Source organism: Camelus ferus, chromosome 34 (assembly GCF_009834535.1).
Source record: "Camelus ferus isolate YT-003-E chromosome 34, BCGSAC_Cfer_1.0, whole genome shotgun sequence".
NCBI lineage: Eukaryota > Metazoa > Chordata > Mammalia > Artiodactyla > Camelidae > Camelus > Camelus ferus.
Genome location: NC_045729.1, coordinates 15872754 through 15891834, shown reverse-complemented (window position 1 = coordinate 15891834; position 19081 = coordinate 15872754). Strand labels below are relative to the sequence as shown.

The window sequence follows — 19081 nt, the reverse complement described above, 5'->3', positions numbered from 1 at the left end:
AAACTGAATCACTATGTTGTACACCTAAAAGTAATATAATGTGAGTTAACTATACTTCAATTTTTAAAAATCCTCTTTTAAAGAACAGAGACAATATAACGTGGTTTGTTCCAAGTCCAGTAGTATCTGTTTGAATTCTAGGCCCTCAATCAAAACCTCGAAGAAAGATACACTTGTCCAGTTAACCCTCGAGCAAAATTCTCTCTCTTTGCCGTGCTCCTTGCACCCTACCCGCCTCGCTGGTCCTGCCCGAGGCGTTGCTAGGCTACGGATCAATAGGCGTTAGGAACCTGGCCACCGATATTTCCCCTCCAGCAAGGCGGTACTCTTAGCTCTCACCCAACTCTTTAAACTCCAACGGAATTGTCTTCCTTCCTTTACTCTCACACTGGAGCCACTGCTCTCCCCTTTCAGTATCCTTCATCGCCCTCCGTTCACATTTTTCTTATCCGTTTTTCCCACTCATCTTGCTCAGTTTTCTTGCATGGCTTAGTTATCAGATATTTATCTCACACTTTCCTTTCAAGAAATGCACAGCCCAGAAGTAGTCATCGGATATTGATAATCCTCTCCAGTTGTGTAAAACTCATTTGGCCTCGTCCCTTTTTTATTTTTGAAGTGGAGGATGGAAAGCACCACGAATTCCTTGCGGGCCAGGACTTTTTTGTCCTATACCCTGATAGATGGATCCCCAACTTTTCAAAGGGTGCCTGATAGGGAGTATATGCTTCGCAGACACCTGTTTTGCGGAATTTGATAACTGTCCTACCCTGGATGCTGTAAACCTGAGACTGGAGGCAAACTGCAGAATGGGCAGAATTCAGGAGGGGTGGTCGGTGTGGGGAAGGCCATAATACGGAGTTTGGATTGTGTCCCACAGGCAGGTGATTGTCTCTTTCCTGCAGCCTCGGGGAGTTGTTCTGGCTCCTAAATATTCAGGTTTTCTTCCTCCTAGCAATAATTGCGCTATCAGAGGACAAGCAGAGCCCCAAACTGGTCCAATGATTCCCTCTTTTGCTTTCCTTCTCTCAAACTATCCTTCCCCACCGCTTCAACATCATAGGCACAGCCTACAGTCAAAGAGCCCCTGATAAATGCATAGGATTATGAATTATTCTGTTTACACTCCGGCAGACAGCCTTAACTCACAGTAGCACCCAGTCGACTTTGCCTAATATAGATAGCATTTATTCTCGTCTTTTTACAGATTGATTCAATTCCGAACAGTTGCGAGAGCCAAAAATAAAGTGTATCTGCCCTCCCTCCAGGCTTTTCTGGTAGCACTTTGTCTGTGAAACTAAGAGGCTCTCAGAAGAGGGAAGGAGGACGAGCTTAAAAAAACGGAGTGGAGGGAGGGTGGAGGATGTGGTTTTAGAAAGATGGGCGGAGGGTTGTTGCCTAGGGTGGGGGGAGAGTTTGAGGTCACAAAATTCCGGGAGGTCCGGAGATTACTTGGGGGCGGGCGTGGGGTGGGGCAGGGGGCTTGTCGCCCAGGCTCCGCCCTTTGCAGAGCTTTTAAATAAGTGCCCACTCATTGCCGGCTTGTGAGGATGAGCTGTTAGAGCGGTCCTGCGAGCATCTCGAGGAGAACTTGCTGCCGGGAAGGACGTGGTGAAGGATTTGTTGGCTGGGAGAGGTGTCTCTGGAATCCGACTCCCAGATCTTACTGAGGATTCGAAAAGAATTGAATTAGGGCCATGGGGACAGCGAAGGTAAGAACGTCAAACTGCTGGTTATCTTTGCTTGTTTGGGATACGCTGAGAAAGGCAAACCTTAGTGGTGACTGCCGCGTTCTTTTTCGTGCGGAGTCACTTAGCCATCTTAGAGCCTTTCCATTTCCTCTCCAGGCTGCGGTGCCACAATTTCACCAGTTCTCCCTGAATGTCATATCCTGTCAAGGATTTATCCCAGTTCCATTCACCTTCTGTTGCAGGGAAATCACCTGGAGAAGTTGTGTTTGTTTTTCGTGGTTTTTTTTTTTTTTTTTTTTGGTTTGGTTTGGGTTTTTTTTACATAACTACATGCTACTGAATATGTAGGGATGAGATAGATAGATGGGGGTTGGGGGCTGCTTTTGGGTTGATGATGACTGTGGGTCTGAGAGCTGGCGTCAGGATTTCTCTGCAAGTGTTAGACCTTGAAAGGACCTGGGATTTGTCTGGGGTCCTGGGTAGGTGTCCCGCCATCTGTTCCATGACCTATGGGAGTCTGGATTCTAAGGAGGGAGAGTTCCAGCCATCCTTCTTATTGGTTGTAATTGTGCGTGCATGATGTATGAATGTATTTTTGTGTCTAAGGATACAGTATTTGTAGGGAGGAAGGCATTATCCCTAAGGTAAACTTACCTGAAAATAAAGGAAGATAAGAGAAGGGAAGAAAAAATGAGAAGGCCCACAAGGATGGCAAATGATGAGTGAAAAGAAGAGGTTTTTACTCAAAGGAGAGGATTAAACAAAGCTGTGTCCTGGTGGAGACCTCAAGGGTCCTTAAGCCTAGTTGCTTGGGAGGCAAGGTCAAAATTTGGGCAACTGAAACTTCTCGCCTGCCATTGTCTGACCTGAGAGGGGAGTTGAGGATGAGGAAGGGTTGGGCCTCAGGCATAAAAATTGAGCTACCTTGAAGTGGAAATTAAGATGATGAGAATTATTCCCTGCAAGGTGAGTGATAACTGGGTTGACTTCTGCACCTCCCCGCCCCCCCGCCCCCCACCAAATGTCTCCTAAGTGCTGGATTGGGAGTGAGAGATTGTGTTCGCCCCCTGCTGGGTGGGTGGGGGATAGCACTACAGTATTAAGTACACGGGAACAATTTCAAATGGGGCCAAGGATACAGTGGGTAGAAACTGTAGATTACGCGATCCAGAGAGTTAAAAGCAGCCCAGTGATGAAGAAACACCACCACCATTCTGGCCTTCCGTGGGATCTGGGGTACAGGTGAGCCTGCACTGGATCCAGCTGTTTCCAAAAGAATCTGTTCTTAGAAACCCTAGGCTTTGTTCACTGCCCCCCCCCCGGGGGAGGTAATTAGGTTTATTTATTTTTTAATAGACGTACTGGGAATTGAACGCAGGACTTCATGCATGCTAAGCATGCGCTCTACCACTGAGCTACACCCTCCCCCGGAACACTAGGCTTTTTACTTTGCCCTCACAATCTTTTCTATTCCTGAGGCCAGTGGTCAGTTCTGTGTTTGCTTTTACCTGGGGCAGTTTTTTGAATGTTTCCAGACCGACTAACCCAGGTCCTCTTAGCTTCTGCCTGCCCACATCTTCTTGCCACTTTTTCCAAATTTACCCTCCATGCTCACCTGTTTATCTCGAGACAAGCATTTTAGTGTAACCTGTATATAATCCTTTTGTGTCCTGTATTCATTACCTACATCTCATTAAGTTTTGTTGTTTTCATACCACTCACAGGCCAAGTTCTCGTAATATATAATCTTCTTAATAAGAGACAATCATCACTCAAGGGTTTTAAGGACTGTTTCTTCTTTCTCCCCTCCCCCCAGGTCACCGCACCTCTGATCTTTGCCATCACTGTTGCTACAATCGGCTCTTTCCAGTTTGGTTACAACACCGGAGTAATCAATGCTCCTGAGGTGGTGAGTACCAGGCAATTAGAGTTGGAATAGGGGAAGTATTCCTTTGGCAGTGTTTTCAGAATTAACAATTTTAGACAAACTTGGTAGCTGGCCTGGCCAAGACTTAGAGGGGGAATAACTGGCAAGGGTGGGTGGCTAATTGAATCACTGATCAAGCAAAAGGCTCAGATGCTCTCTGTACCCTGGACTGTACTCATTCTTCCTCTCACCCCATGGGGACACACTTCCTTTATTATCCCTGAGGGGTTATCCCTTAGGTCGCGGGGGAGAGCTGGGGTAGTCACCGAACATCAGCACTTCAGTACTACTACCTACGGGAATTTTCAGGACAAATGAAAACTTGTTCTTTTCAGAGCTGGTAACATTAACTCCTATGTGGTATCTGTCTTCCATTGCCATGTATTTATCCCTGTCCTCCCACCAACCGTTTTAATTTGCAGATCATAAAGGACTTTCTCAATTATACTTTGGAAGATAGGTTAGACAAGCTTCCCTCTAAGGAGTTACTCACGTCTCTGTGGTCCTTGTCTGTGGCCATCTTCTCCGTCGGTGGTATGATTGGCTCCTTTTCTGTTGGACTCTTTGTCAACCGATTTGGCAGGTATTGACCACAAACTGGGCAAGGAAGGGGGCTACACTGGTTGCACTGAGGACCGGTATTGAGACTTAGAACAAGGGGATGATGATGCATTTGCATGAGAACACCTCAAATTCTGATCAAGGAAAAACTGGTCCAGCTGGCACTGGATATGACTGCTCTTGCTTGGAGCTCTCCTGCCCATCAGGAGATGGGCCTGGGAGTGACTGGAGACTATAGTCCAGCTTAAGCTAATTCAGAGTTATTCTCTGGTAAAGTCCACTGGAGTTTCCTAGAAACATACTTTATTTACAAGGTCAGACATTTGCTTTAGTTAAAATTTGGTGGAGGGAGGTAGAGCGCATGCTTAGCATGCGCAAGGTCCTGGGTTCAATCCCCAGTACTTCCATTAAATAAATAAATAAATAAGTCTAATTACCTTCCCCCCAAAAAATATTAAATTAAGATTTGGGGGATTTTATGCAAGTGTTTTCATAATTTAATATTGCAGGATTGGGAAGAAGTATTTTATAATCCTTGGTCTGCGGGCAGATATAGTCACAAAACGGTTAACATGGACCTCCCATAACTAACATGGTTTTCTTCCTATTGTTATTTTATTAGCAAAAGAACCTAATGAGGAGGGGGGAAGAGGATGCAGAGGAAAGTAAAGGTGACAATGAGGAGGAGACTTATTCTCTTAACAGTGGTTCTCCACCCCCACTGCACATTTAGGATCTCCTGGGGGAGCTTTTAAAAGTCCCAGTGCTGGACTACACCCCAAGCCAATTACATCAGCCTCTCTGGGGATAGGGTCCATGAATCAGTATTTTTCAGATTTCCTCAGGTAATTCCACTGGGCCACCCGAGTCAGAGTCAGAGTCAGAGTCAAGTACCATGATGCTGATCCTCCAACATCTGCAGGAGTTTCTAAGTTTCTAAGCAATTACATTATAACAAAATGCAGTAAGAAGCATAAAAAAATCAGCCCTAGTCCAAAAATTTCTCTTGAGTGTTTCTCTGGACTGACTCTATCAGAATTGCCTCAGGCAGTGTTCCAAACTTCAGTTTGCATCCAATCACTTGGAGGCCTTCTTAAAACATGGATTGCTGGGCTCCACCCCAGACTTAGGCCTAATGACTTAGCAAATCTGGGATGAGGTGGGACAGTTTTAATTTCTAGCAAATTTCTAGCTGATGCTGTTTGTGGACCACTTTGAGAATAACTGGCCTTAAAGTGCTTGCTAAAATTCTAGGCTACAGCTAGGACTTAGCGAGGAGAATCTTAAACATGTTCTCTGGGTGAGCCTTATACGTACAGAGGTATAAGATCCATTGGTCCTGGTTATCTCAGCCAGAAATGTTCTGATAAGAGAAAGTGGAAAAGTTAGACCAAAAGACGTACCAGCTTGCAGAAGGGTAGAATGATAAGGAAAGAAGGGGAGAGATCGGGTCTCTTATGCTAACTTCACTTGCCTTTGTTTAATCTTTCAGGCGCAATTCAATGCTAATCGTCAACCTGTTGGCCATTGCTGGTGGCTGCCTGATGGGCTTCTGCAAAATAGCGGAGTCGGTTGAAATGCTGATCCTGGGCCGACTGATTATTGGCATCTTCTGTGGACTCTGCACAGGATTTGTCCCCATGTACATTGGGGAGATATCTCCTACCGCCCTGCGGGGGGCCTTCGGCACTCTCAACCAGCTGGGCATCGTTATCGGGATTCTGGTGGCCCAGGTACTCCAGAACTTCTGTTAGTTTCATGGCTCATTAAATGAATTTACATAGATAAAGCAATCCAGAATATGGCGCATAATTCGACTTTATATGTTTCAGATACTAATATTACTATAGCTCATAGATGGTTAAGAAAGCAGGGCAGAGAGAAAGAGAAAGTAGAAGAAACAAAGTCTTTTCCTGTGATTAAAAGAGTAGATGATTTTCTAAACACTTTCATTTTTTAAAATCCACTTGTGGCCTATACAGTATGGAATTTAAAGTATTTTCTTTGGCTTCTAGATCTTTGGTCTGAAAGTCATCATGGGGACTGAAGAGCTCTGGCCACTGCTCTTGGGCTTCACCATTATTCCAGCTGTCCTGCAATGTGCTGCGCTGCCATTTTGCCCCGAAAGTCCGAGATTCTTGCTCATTAACAGAAAAGAAGAGGAGAATGCTAAGGAGAGTGAGTCCCCTTCACACCTTCACTATAGGAATTTTAGGCTTGCAGTTTGTTTTAAGATAAGATACTGAATATAGTTCCCTGTGCTATACAGTATAAACTTGTTGTTAATTGACTCAGAAACTTTCAGCCCCTAAAGAATAAGGTGAGAAGGCAAGTTAAGTCCCAGATGCTGACTGATCGGCCGCTTCCGGGGCTCAGCTCTCATCTCGCCTGGCTTCCTGCCAGCTGTCTTAAGGGGGAAGGCTCTGGGGACAGCAGCTTATCTTGAACCTTTCCTCTTGGTTCCTTCCACCAGTCCTCCAGCGATTGTGGGGCACCCAGGATGTGGCTCAGGACATCCAGGAGATGAAAGACGAGAGTGTTCGGATGGCACAAGAAAAGCAAGTCACTGTGCTGGAGCTCTTCAGAGCGCCCAGCTACCGCCAGCCCATCATCATCTCCGTCATGCTGCAGCTCTCCCAGCAGCTCTCCGGGATCAACGCCGTGAGTGTCCACCTGTCCTCAGATCCGCGACTTAAAACGCCTGACCGGGGGTGAACAGCCTTGGTTACTGGTCACCTTCTCACATGTACAGGGTCTCTCCCAATGCTTACCACATAGCAGCCACTCAGAAAATGTTGACTATCCAGGTTTTGATTTGGTTTAGTTTTTCATGTCTTAAAATGATATCTATAGTACATGTTTTCCATGTGAAAAGATGAAAAGAGGTGAAAAATTTGTCACCCTTAGTCTTGGAACTCAGTTAACATTTGTCCTCTTCCGGATATTTTTTCAATATTTACAGTACTGCAATGTATCTAATTTTTATTCTTTTTTTTGACCACTCTTTTTTATTTTATTTTTTGGTGGTCAAATAATCCTTTATTAAATCATTTTTCTTTGTGGTTCTTAACTTGCTGGGCATTCAACCCCACCACTGTTGACTGACCACTCAATTTTAAAATTTCCAGTTCTCTTTAACTCTGATCTAGCTTATATGATGTCATCAATGATAACACAGGCCATACAACCAAAGTGGATCTGAGAATTAATTCACCTCGGTTCTTTTTCCAGAACTTTACTGTCTAAAAATCAGTGTAAAGCCCTGGGGAGCAGTTACGAGGTCTGTGAGCGCGCTGGCAACTTCAGGCCGAGCTGGCTTTACCTTATATATTTTGTGCAACGTAGACTAGTGACTATGACAGTTTAGAGTGTGGGGCAAAACGGAAGCTAGCATTTGGCAGGTGGCCATTGTATTCACGCAAAAATCAGCTTACTCCTTTTGAGTCTTGGTTGTGGTCAGAGAGGGTATTCCTGTACCTTCTATCCACCTGAAAATAGAACATTTGGGTAGGAGGAATCCAAATATTCTTGTCCCACCTCTGATTCATGCCCTGAGGTTTCCCATCAAAACGTGATCAGTGTGGTCAAATCGTTGTGTGACAAAGCATTTTGCAAAACATGATACTCAGAGTAAGTTGCTTCTTGGCCTTTTCTGCCTAACTTGCCACGAGGATACTGTGTTTGAAATGGCTGTGCTTCTCCTGAGGGCTTAGAGGCGGTTATAGCACAACCTGGGAGAAAGGATAGTGTGAAAAAGCTGCTTTTGATGGATCTCAATCTCAGATTTCCTCCTTTGAAAAACCACTGTAATCAAAAATACTCTCGAGACTTCCCCGAGCAGCAAGGCTAGGACTAGTGAGGCCTCCAGCGCAGGTGCATGTCCTGAGAGTGACAACTGCCCTCTTCAGTTCTGCCCCGCAGGTGCCTGCTGGCCTCCCCCGCAGTCCGAGGCCTGCAAAATAAGATCAGAAAAAGACAGACCACTCTGGGAAGATTACCAATGATAGATGAGCATTCTGTAAGGCAGATGTCAAACCGTGTGTGAAAATCACTTTTTTCTGTTTTTAATTTCCCTTAAAGGCAGAGGGATAAGAGGCTGGATAGTGTTTACCCTGTTTACATTGCAAAGTAAACAGCTGTTAAGGCAGCTGGTGTGCGGGTTAGCGTAACCCAGCTCGATGGTGCCAGGCAGCGGAGCGGTTTCACTGTAAGGAGTCTGCTTGGGATCTGTAGGAACGTGTCAGGTTTTGACGTGCACACCGTTATATAATAAGAAAGAGGACTGGCATAACTATTCATTCCTAGTTTTAACTCTTCAGATGTCTTTCCTGACAAGCTTTATAATCATTAAATACTCTTGGAATGTTTTCTAACAGCTTTACTTAGCTCACCCCTGCTTCTCTCCTAGAGGACTAGTCAGTATCTCAGGTTCAAAAAGCACAACCTTGATCTTATTTTGGAAAAATTACGTAGTTTCTATCTTAGGTTGTAGGGATTTCCCAATGCGGAAGCATATGTTCAGTGAAGCCTAATGACTACTGGTATGAGGGCAAATACTCCGGGTCAAATCGGAAACTCTTAAACCAGACCTGAGGGACTGAGTGATCTAGACCCTGTGCCCTTGTATTCTTGGTCTGAGTCCACGGTCTGACATCTCCTTAGCTCTGGGGGTTGGAGCAGCCCCACGCTGTAGCACAGTGTTGAGCAAATAATAAAAATAATATACTTTAAATAGCAGCTTATGTGATAGTGTATATTAAATTAAAATAATAGCTGGTGTTATCTCCTAAAACACTTGCAAAGACCTAGTGCTAGGAATTCCAGCCCAAGTTCTGCTTCTAATTACACGAGCAGGCTGAGGTTACCCCTCAGTGTCTTCACTGTCAAATGGAGACATCAATGAGTATCATTGTTGGGGTCAGGGGGTTAGAGAAGTAGTCCATTGAAAAGGTGTAATTGAAAAATGTAAAAAAAAGAAAGAAAGAAAAATGTAAAAGGACTTATGGCTTTAAAAAGTTAATAAGGTAGTCATAAGGAAGAGGCTAAATGGAGCAGTAAGAATAAACATAGTTAGAAGAAAAAATGGAAATAAGCAGCTAGAATTGAGGGAAATTAAGAAGAGAATAATAGACCTAAGATACAGAAGATAATTAATTTGCAGAAGATACTGTGATTGAACAACAACAACAACAAAACTCTGGGAAGGACTCCTTCACTTCTGGTACTTTTCTGAGTTGATTTTTTGCAGGTTCGGTGTAACTGCTGTGCACAGTTGAATTTCATAGTTGCATCTTTTGTTCCCTACTAGGTGTTCTATTACTCAACGGGAATCTTCAAAGATGCAGGTGTCCAGGAGCCGGTCTATGCCACTATTGGTGCTGGCGTGGTTAATACGATCTTCACTGTGGTTTCTGTAAGTCATGTGTTTGGATCATTTCTGAGGGGGGAGGAGAATTTTTGCTCCATATGTTCAAAGATGGGTTGTGGGTCCTTCCACCTCCCTATCGTTATTTAGTTAACCCTTTTTGTTGCTGTCGAATTCCTTTCGGGGGAGATGAGGGGCGAAGCGGTCTTCACTCGCTTCAAGCGAATAGGCAGTAGGTGGGCAGGAGGTGGGTATGGGAAGGGAGTCCATGGGACACTTCTAACTTGGAGCTGGAGAAGACGACGTGTGACTACCGCAGCTGTCCTGCTGTGTGCGGCGGATTCGGGTAGCTCCTGCGGCGTCTTCATAAAAGGGAAAGCAGATGTTCCATGTTTATTATTATTATTCTTATTCTTGTAGCTGTTCCTGGTGGAAAGGGCGGGGAGGAGGACTCTACATCTGACAGGCCTTGGAGGAATGGCTTTCTGTTCTGTCCTCATGACGATTTCCTTGCTGTTAAAGGTGAGTGCTCTTTGTGGGGGAAAGAGGGGGTGGGGAAAGGGGAGAGGGGTGGGTAGTTGAGGTTGGAGATCGTACAGACGGCATTTGGGAGAAGCGCCAGGCCCAGGGTTTTGAGAAGAGTGGGTTATCAGACAGAGGTCACTGAACTGCCTTAATCCTTATGTCTATATAACGTATGGCTTGAAAAATACATTATCTCATTTAATTCTTAAAGAAACCTTGAGGTAATTAGTCCCATTTCCCAGATGATGAAATGCCTCGGTGCAGAGGGGCATGTGTGGTCACACTGCTAGGATTCAAAGACCCGAGGCTCCTAGGGCCAGTAACTCCTTTATACCACGGGACAGAAGGACCTTTTCATTATTAGTCAGTACTCCTCTCTGGGAAGCTGGCTCCTGCCTGGGTCGTTCTATGAATACTAACTTTGCTTTCTTCCTTTCTTATAGGATAATTATAATTGGATGAGCTTTATCTGTATTGGGGCCATCTTGGTCTTCGTGGCCTTCTTTGAAATTGGCCCAGGCCCCATTCCCTGGTTTATTGTGGCTGAACTCTTTGGCCAGGGACCCCGCCCAGCTGCAATGGCAGTGGCTGGTTGTTCCAACTGGACCTCCAACTTCTTGGTTGGATTGCTCTTCCCCTCGGCTGCAGTAAGTAAATTAAAACTCACCTCACCTATCTCAAACCAGCCAACACATAGCTCTGCCTAGAAACAGAACAGTCACGATAAGCCTCAGAGGATTCCAAGTCGATATTTAAAATCCATCATTTGGACTAGCAGTAACGGCTTTATGATCTTAAAGGCTCACTGAGTGTGGGATGTTGATGATGGGGTAGGTCTTGTTGTAAAATGACCAGGAGCTGCTGTATAATAAAGGACCTAGCATGGATGTCTGGAACGCATTTCTGTTTCCATGAGTCTTTCGGAAACCCAGATCTTAAAAATAATAGAAGTCCTAAAATAGTCAGTAGGCGTTTGGAAGCAGCTAACTTTAATGACTAGGGAAAGGAATGACACAAATTATAGAGAAGTACAGTAGTTACCGATGAAATTAGATCCGAGCGCCTGGAGAAACCTGTTTCCACTCATGATAGGAGGATTCTGGCCGGAGGCCTAATGTGTATGTGAGGGAGGCTGGAGTTTTGGTGACCAGATCTTGACATCAACTCTCCTTTTTCTGTGTCCTTTCACTAGTTCTACTTAGGAGCCTACGTTTTTATTGTCTTCACCGCCTTCCTCGTTATCTTCTGGGTCTTCACCTTCTTCAAAGTCCCTGAGACCCGTGGCAGGACTTTCGAGGAAATTACACGCGCCTTTGAAGGGCAGGCGCAGGAGGGTCACCGCGCTGAGAAGGGCCCAGTCATGGAGATGAACAGCATCCAGCCCACCAAGGACACCAACGTCTAAGCGGGGCCTCCCTCCCGCCTCCCTCCCGCCAGGAGAAGCAACCTCTCCCTGCAAGGGGAGAGACCTCATCAGGTTGTAACCCAGGACTGTTTCTGATTGCTGCTACTTGATTCCTTTCTCATCCCACACACTCGAGGGGACCTCAGAGGATCCCCAGGCCGGGGTTAGTCCTTATTTTCAGTGGCTTTTTAGAATCTCATTTCTTGGACACTCTCCCCTGCTGAGGAGAGACCAAGTGAACCTACCTTCATTTCAGGAGGGCTTGACCCCTTGGCATCTGACAGCTTTGCCAGCTCTTGCTCCCTTAGGGTCTCATGTTGCTCCCGGGGGCCTTTAGGGGAGTGAGCGGGAGGGCGCGGTTCCTCTAACCTCAGACCTACCAGGAAGCAAAGACACACGAGTGTGGAGGGCAGAGAGGGGTCACCTGAGAGCACCTTCCTCACTTCCATACAGCTCTGCAGAGCAAATTAACTTGAGTTTTATTTATTTTATCTTCTGGTTTTATTGCATAAATATTTATTTTTTTAAGTGTAAAGTAATTTTACCAAATAATGAAAGCATAAGGAAATCGAGGTTAGAGGGAGGTGCTTAAAGAGAGGTTCTCGGGTGGAAGATTCAATACCGAAGAGGTTACGGTGCAATAAGGGACGAATTTAGGGAGAAATGTGATGCGTTATTAGAGGGGCTATGATGTGGTGTGTGAGGTTTGCACGTTGCCTCTTAAACATTTCTGTTCTTCAGACGAAAATTCTCTAGTTTAATTTCTCAGAAAAGTCACGGTGCCTGTATAAAGAAGCTATCGGTTTCCTTCGGAACTTCTTTCTTTGTTTAAGATTGTATGTAGCAGTACTTGAAATCTAGGCTCATTACTAAGATGAGCATTGTAGTTAATGGTGGTTGTTGGGTTCTAATTTTGGATGGAGTCCAGAGAAGGGGTGGTTATTTCTAGAAACCCTCTGTCCCCTCACTGGACCAACTTCTTTCTCCTGTAGTGAACTCAGTTTTTTTTTTTTAAGTACTTGTACCACCTGTCTGGTGGGAGAGCCTCCCAAGTGAGCAACCTAAAATACTGGTTCTTGGTAGAGGTTCATTATTTCTTCAGTTTGTTCTTTAGAAGATTTTAGATTTTTATTATTATTATTATTACTATTATTATTATTATTATTATTTTACTTTAAGCCATAGCTTTAAAAGAATTCAGAGATGTTCATAGCTAACTTGGAACTTGTAACCTCAGCTTTGGGAGAGGATTTTCCTGAACAATTATTATCTAGTTGCAGTATGTTGTTACATTAGGGTTATCTCATGCTTGTTTCCGTCTGTTACCATGTCAAGTTACCCTGGTCACCATGTTACCATAGTATTATGGCAAGCGTCCTTAAGGGGCTTGAACCTTTCCCACAGACCACATTGGAGTCGCTGTGAGTAGATGTGCAGCGTGGCCCACACTTGAGAGTGTGAATGTGCGCCGTCGCTTTGTTCTGGGTGGAAGGCGTTTGTGGGTGACTTGTTTCCTCTGTGTTCCTAAGGCGTCCTTTTGGATAGAGTGTGTTAAGACGACTCATTCCTCTGTATGTAAATAGCGCTGCCCCTGCTGGGTGCAGTCTGCATCTGTGGTTGCCTTCGGGCCTTCAGCGAAGCTCAGTCTCATCTGGCTGCCTGTGTTAGGAGGGGGAGCCCCCTCCATTCTGAGACTGAGGGTGGAGGGCTGCATAGTCAGACAGTGGAAGCAGGAAAGGATGTGGGATCAGGCCGTGTGGCCTCCTGCGGGCACTGGGAGGGAGGCATTCTTTAAGGGGATAAGAAACAAACTGAAGACTTTGAACTCAGGCGGTTCAGAGACTTGGATGAGATGGAGGGGTTCACACCTGCCATGGTCACAGACACCTCCGCAATCATCCAGTCTCCCAGTATTTTTAGAGATGGCTGTTGGACCCCTCTCCCCGTTTTCATATGTTGCCTGATCTCCCAGTCCCTCTTTGGTGCTTACAGATTTCAGGCCCTTTAGCCAAACCCTTGCCTATGACGTATTTTGGTTCTCAGTTCTCACCATTTCCTCTGGTCATTGAGCCTCTGTTTATAAGCTCGAGAGCCAAGGATGGGGCTTTGCCAGAAGGTGACTTTCTTCTAACTGTACGTCTGCTTCTGGCTCCTCAAAAACAGTGGGTTGGCAGTACTGCAGTGTGGAAATTTTCCCATTTCTCAGTGACCAGATTGTGAATAATTTCCAAATGGATTTTCTATTATTGTTACCATGGTTCTTTGTTTTGAAATAAAAATTCTGAATGTATATATAGCATCACAGGCTTGGTTTTTTGGTTTTGTTTTGTCCTTCCTGTAACAACAAAATCAGCTTCAAATCAACTGGCCACTCAGTACCTGTTGTAACCTTGAGTAAGTTTCTTACACGAGAGTCTAAGATGCAGATGAAATGGAAAAGCCTTAGTGCATTGCTTTACATACTTAATAAATTATGTTGCTTGCTTTCCCCAGTGAGAATTCTGATTTTCTCTCATGCTCTTTCCTACTTCCTTTCTCCTCCAGTCTCTGAGGTCTAAAATTCATTCCACACTGATGTCAAGGCATCCAAATGGCATAGAACCATGAGTATATATATATATATATATATAACTAGCCTACTTAAAACCCTTCAATAGTTTCCAGTCAGTTACAGAAAAAAAAATAAGCCCCCTGGCTCAATACATCCCTTCCTGGGCAAGGTCCCTGCTGCTACCTTTTCAGTCTGAGTTACCATTTCTTAACTCCCATGTATTTAAGAAAACAGTTCACACTCACTGTCAGCACTCAACACCTCTGTGCTTTTGCTGATGTAGTTCTCTCCCTCCCTCCCTACGTTTCCATCCACTTACTAGAGATATTTGAATGCTACTTTCTGTTTCTACTAGTCAGGCAGGAGCTCCATCAAGCCTTCCTTACTCCCAACATAATCCTCCCAGCGTGGTCCTCCGTGTTAGAGTGAAAGAAGGAAACGGCCTGGCTGTCCCGATGAGTACACCATTTTCTCCAAAACTGGTTTGTCTTAGCTCCCCTTTCCCACCTTTGCTTCTTTATCACTCATCCTTCACACGACCAGAGTGATCTAAAATCAGATCGTGCCATTCCCCTGCTCAAAGCCTTCTACTTAAAGTAGTCACACTTAAGTAGTATCCAGGCTCTTTTGGGGACGGTATCTGGAGACACTCAGAATGGCCCAGCGTCTGACCTGCTGTCTAGGCTGTCCTACAACATGGCCTGTAACAAAACTGGGTTGTCGGGAGCCCCCGGTGGTAGAATTGTTTACACCAAGAAGGCTGGGAAAGCACCAAAACCCACCCACCTAGGGCGTGTGCCCAGGCCGAGGCCGACTCGGAGGGGTTCGTGCTGAAAGACCCAAGGTTTTAGAGGGTTGTCTAAAAGGACCAAGCATGTCAGCAGGGCCTCTGGTGGGTCCACGGGAGCTAAATGTGTCTGTGGTCAGATCAAGTGGGCTTTCCTTAGTGAGGAGCAGAAAATCGTGTAAGTGTTGAAGGCATAAGTACAGAGAGCCAAGTTTAAAAATAGCTTTGAGTAATAAATTAAAAAAAAGATTATCCAGACCCCTTTGCTCTGGCCTATGATCTGGGTGAACACATGTCCCAGTTTACTCCCTGGACCCTGGCGGAGCTGTGAGTATCTGATTTAATCCATCCTCGCAGGCCCTGACGCCGCCGAGTGCTGCCTCCCTTACCGAAAGGGTTTGCTGCTTCAGCTGCATCTCTTACTCTCTTTGCTCCCAGAAGTCCAGCCCCACTGGTCCTTCTGGTACTCATCTACATCAAGTTCATGACCTCTGAGGTTCTTTACACTTACCCTCTCGTGCTTAGAACATTCTGCCTCAGAATTTTGCGTGGCTGGGTCTGTTTTGCGGGGCAGGTCTTCGTTAACAACCTCTGGGGAGGGTAAGCGCCACAAAAGCGCGTACCTCGTCCTGTTATGTGTGGAACACTGCCTGACATACAACTGGTTTTTATCAAGTGCATCAGTCTGGCTCCTGTCAGAAGACTGAAACCACATAGTAACTTAAACAGGGAAAGTTTAATTTAAAAGAAAATCAAGTTATAATAAAAGTTAAAAAAAAAAAAAAAGATGTCAGAGAACTCAATATGGTATCCCAGAGCTGAGGGAGAGTATAAGGAAGGACAAATTTGGGGACCCCCCCCCCAAAACCGAAATTCAGATCTTGCTGGAAAAGGCATAGTTGCAACCTACTGGATAGCAGAGAAATTGGCTGGATTGTGCAGTCCCGGCTGGTGTGCCTTCCCCAGGCAAGCAGGTGAGCCGCACCTGGTGGCCAGATAAGTGAGTGTTCAGAGGGAGTCAGGGCACCAAGGTGAGAGGCCTGGGGCCTTGAGGACAGTGATTGCCCAATCTACGCTGGGGCTGGGAGGTGGCTGAGGCAGCTTGCATCCCAGGGGCATGGCTAGGGGAGGACCCCACCAAATGCTCCCTCATCTACACTGCTGATCTGTGGTGTCGCCCCTGGCACCAGCAGAAGCCCCTTCCTCCTACAATACCATTCTAGCACCATCAGCTGAGAAAACTTCATTGTGCTTATTAACATTCTAAAGAGATGATATAAAGGGAATTCCAGCCATAACCACAAAACAGGTTTTGAAGTGTGAATCTGGAGCTGAGGCAGTAAATGGATAATGGCCACAATAAATGTTAGATGGCTGGCTGGCTGAAGTGGTTCTTGACTAACAGGACTTCCTCCTTCCACAACTCCCAGAGCCACCTGGACTTCAGATAAAATTCCAGGTCAAAAAGGCCATGGAGGGTGGGGTTTTGGGGTGCCCAAAAGTATTGTTGCAGTAATTTGTCCAAGGCTACGACTGGGTCGCTCTCGCTGAGGCTGGGCTGGCGGCCCCTGCTCAGGGCTGGGCAAGCGTTTCAGGGGAGAAGCAGAGGGAGCGCCTCTGAGCCTGGAGCCTCAGAGCTACGGGATGATGTAGATGATGTCAGGGACCAGGCTGCAGGGGAGCCGACCAGCTCTGGCTCTACGTTCCGAGTCTTCACCACGTCGTCCTCTTATCATCAGGGAGAACTTCTTGGATGTCGACTCCCAAAGAGCGGCACCAGCGAATCTAGTAACAAATCTGCGTCCGTGATCTGTGGTCCACGGTGGCGGCGGCACCGCTGAGGTTTCAGGACCCGCCGGGTGTCCACCATCCTCTTGGGGGTCCCCTCCCTGCTCCCTCCGCGGCCGTCCCGGGGCGCAGAGCGCGCGGGGCGTTCCGGGGTGCGCAGCCCGGTCACCGCCAGGCGTAGCTTTGCGGCCGCGACCGCCACCTCCCCAGCCCCGCAGTCGGAGGCGGGGACGAAACCGCAGCCCGGGCGAGAGGCGGGGCTTCGGCCGCGCCGGGTCCCCCAGCCGCCCTCACTGCGCAGGCGCGGGCGGCCCCTCACTGCGCTCAGGCCCTTTCTGGCTAAAACGCGGGACGTGCTTGGAAGCCAGCAGACGTTCAAATGCAGGTATTTCCCGCCTTTCTTATTCTGAAGAGAATTTAACTACCCTTTCTGGATTTCTCAATGCTTCGTGACTTAATTGATAGGACTGACTTACCTGAGTTGGGATAGGTTGCAGAGATTAAATTCAAATCTCATTAAAAAAAAAAAAAAAAAAAAAGAATGAATCTTCAAAACTGGAACTGGCACCCTGTCTCTTGACTAAATGCTCCAGGACTGGAATAAAGTTAAAATACCAACAGGATATAAGGGTGCCAGTTTTCGCACACTTTTACTAAAATGTTTCACTATGAAACGTTTAATCTTTATCCATCTGAAGCGAGAAAGGGAACCTCTATTTTAAATGTGCATTTTTATTATGCGATTGAGCATTTTTTTGCTCTTTGTTGATTTGTATTTCCTTGTCTGTGAACCATGTGTATCTATCAGAGGAGGAATATTTTGAAAAGGATGTATTTTGGAGAAGAAACAAGACAAAATACATAAAATAGAGTTTTTAAATAAAATAGTTACCATAAGACCTAGTATTTCCACTCCTAGATATATTACCCAAGAAAAATGGAAACGTGTCCACATAAAAACTTGTTCACAAGTGTTCACTGCAGCGTTATTCACAATAACCCCAAGCTGGAAACAACCCATATATCCATTGATAGATAAATGGATACCCAAATGTGGTTTATCCATATAACGCAATATTATTTAGCCACAAGAAGGAGTGAAGTACTGGTATAGACTATAATATGTATGAACCTTAAAAACATAAGTATGTGAAGCCAGTCACCAAAAGACCACATGTTATATGACTCAATTTATATGAAATTTCCAGAACAGGCAGATCTATAGAGAGAAAGAAGGTAGATGAGTGGTGACCTAGAACTAAGGGGAGGAAAAACAAGTGGGTGAGGGTCCAGAGAATTAGGGAATGACTTCTAATGGGTACAAAGTTTCTTTTGGGGGTGATGGAAACACTCTAAAATTAGATTACAGTAGTGGTTACACAACTGTAAAAATGCTAAAAATTATTGAATTGTATACTTTAAGTGGGTGACCTTTATAATAATATGAATTATGTAAAAATAAATCTGTATAATAAAAAGGTAAAAACAAAACTGAAAATAAGAGAATTAAGAGGTGATATAAAAACCTAAATATTCTGATAGGAAACTGATAAAATGAGACTTTGAAACATCCTGTAATGGAATATATGCAGATATTCAACATAAATGAATAGGGAGATATTTTTGTGCTATGTATGAGGGATTCACTTTCTCTACATTCTAAACACCACTTGTTAATATCTGACTTTTTGATTTTATGCATCCTAGTGGGTGTGAAATGATACCTCAATGTGGTTTTGATTTGCATTTTCCTAATAGCTACTGCTGTGGAACATTTTTTCATGTGCTTATTGGCCATTTGTATATCTTCTTTGATGAAATGTCTTTTCAAGTCCTTGGCCTGTGTTTTAATTTGTTACTTGAATTTTTATTTTTTATTTATTATTTCTATTGAGTTGTTGGAGTTCTTTATGTAGTCTGAGTGAGTCTCTTATTGATAATATGATTTGCCAGTCCCATTCTGTGGATTGTCTTTTCACACTCTTGATAGTATCCTTTGAAGTGAAAAAGTTTTAATTTTTTTTAATAGGCTAGTAAAATGGTATAACCACTATGGAAAATACTATGGAGTTTCCTTAAAAAATGAAAAATAGACCAGTATATAATCTAACAGTCCCACTTCTGGATATATATCCAAAAGAATTGAAAGCAGGGTCTTGAAGAGGTATTTGCACACACATAATCATAGCAGCGCTATTCACAATAGCCAAGAAGTGGAAGCAACCTAGGTGTCCAGCAATGCATGAGTGGGTAAAGACAATGGAGTATTTTGTTCTGCCCCACAGAACATTTAAAAAGTAACTATTAATCATATTTTAACAATTTTTTTCATTTATAGCCTTTGTGTATTAATTCCTTAACAAGGACTTTTTCATCTCAGTATTATAAGTACTAAATAGTAAAAATACTTACCAGCATTTCTGCTAGTATTTTATAGTTTTCATTTATGTTTAAATCTTTGATTCTTCTGGAATTTGTGAG

The 19081-nt window shown here is 44.7% G+C and overlaps 1 protein-coding gene and 1 pseudogene across 5 annotated transcripts in view; both read left to right on the top strand.

Annotated features, from left to right (window-relative positions):
- The window catches only part of SLC2A3 (solute carrier family 2 member 3), a 59654-nt gene extending 45878 nt beyond the window's left edge, over positions 1-13776 (top strand). For 2 of the 5 annotated variants that reach the window (XM_032473446.1, XM_032473447.1), the window contains exons 3-11: positions 3508-3600; positions 4041-4201; positions 5672-5912; positions 6195-6357; positions 6653-6840; positions 9488-9592; positions 9965-10066; positions 10513-10716; positions 11262-13776. In XM_032473446.1, the coding sequence (XP_032329337.1) occupies positions 3508-3600; positions 4041-4201; positions 5672-5912; positions 6195-6357; positions 6653-6840; positions 9488-9592; positions 9965-10066; positions 10513-10716; positions 11262-11474 (1470 nt within the window). In that variant the 3' untranslated portion in view covers positions 11475-13776. Of the gene's footprint in view, positions 1-1490; positions 1713-3507; positions 3601-4040; positions 4202-5671; positions 5913-6194; positions 6358-6652; positions 6841-9487; positions 9593-9964; positions 10067-10512; positions 10717-11261 lie in introns of those variants that run through there. The other 3 variants (XM_006192153.3, XM_032473448.1, XM_032473450.1) reach the window with 3 other exon arrangements.
- A 904-nt stretch (positions 13777-14680) lies between these two features.
- On the top strand, positions 14681-15009 carry LOC102504891 (annotated as a pseudogene).
- The last annotated feature ends 4072 nt before the right edge of the window (positions 15010-19081 follow it).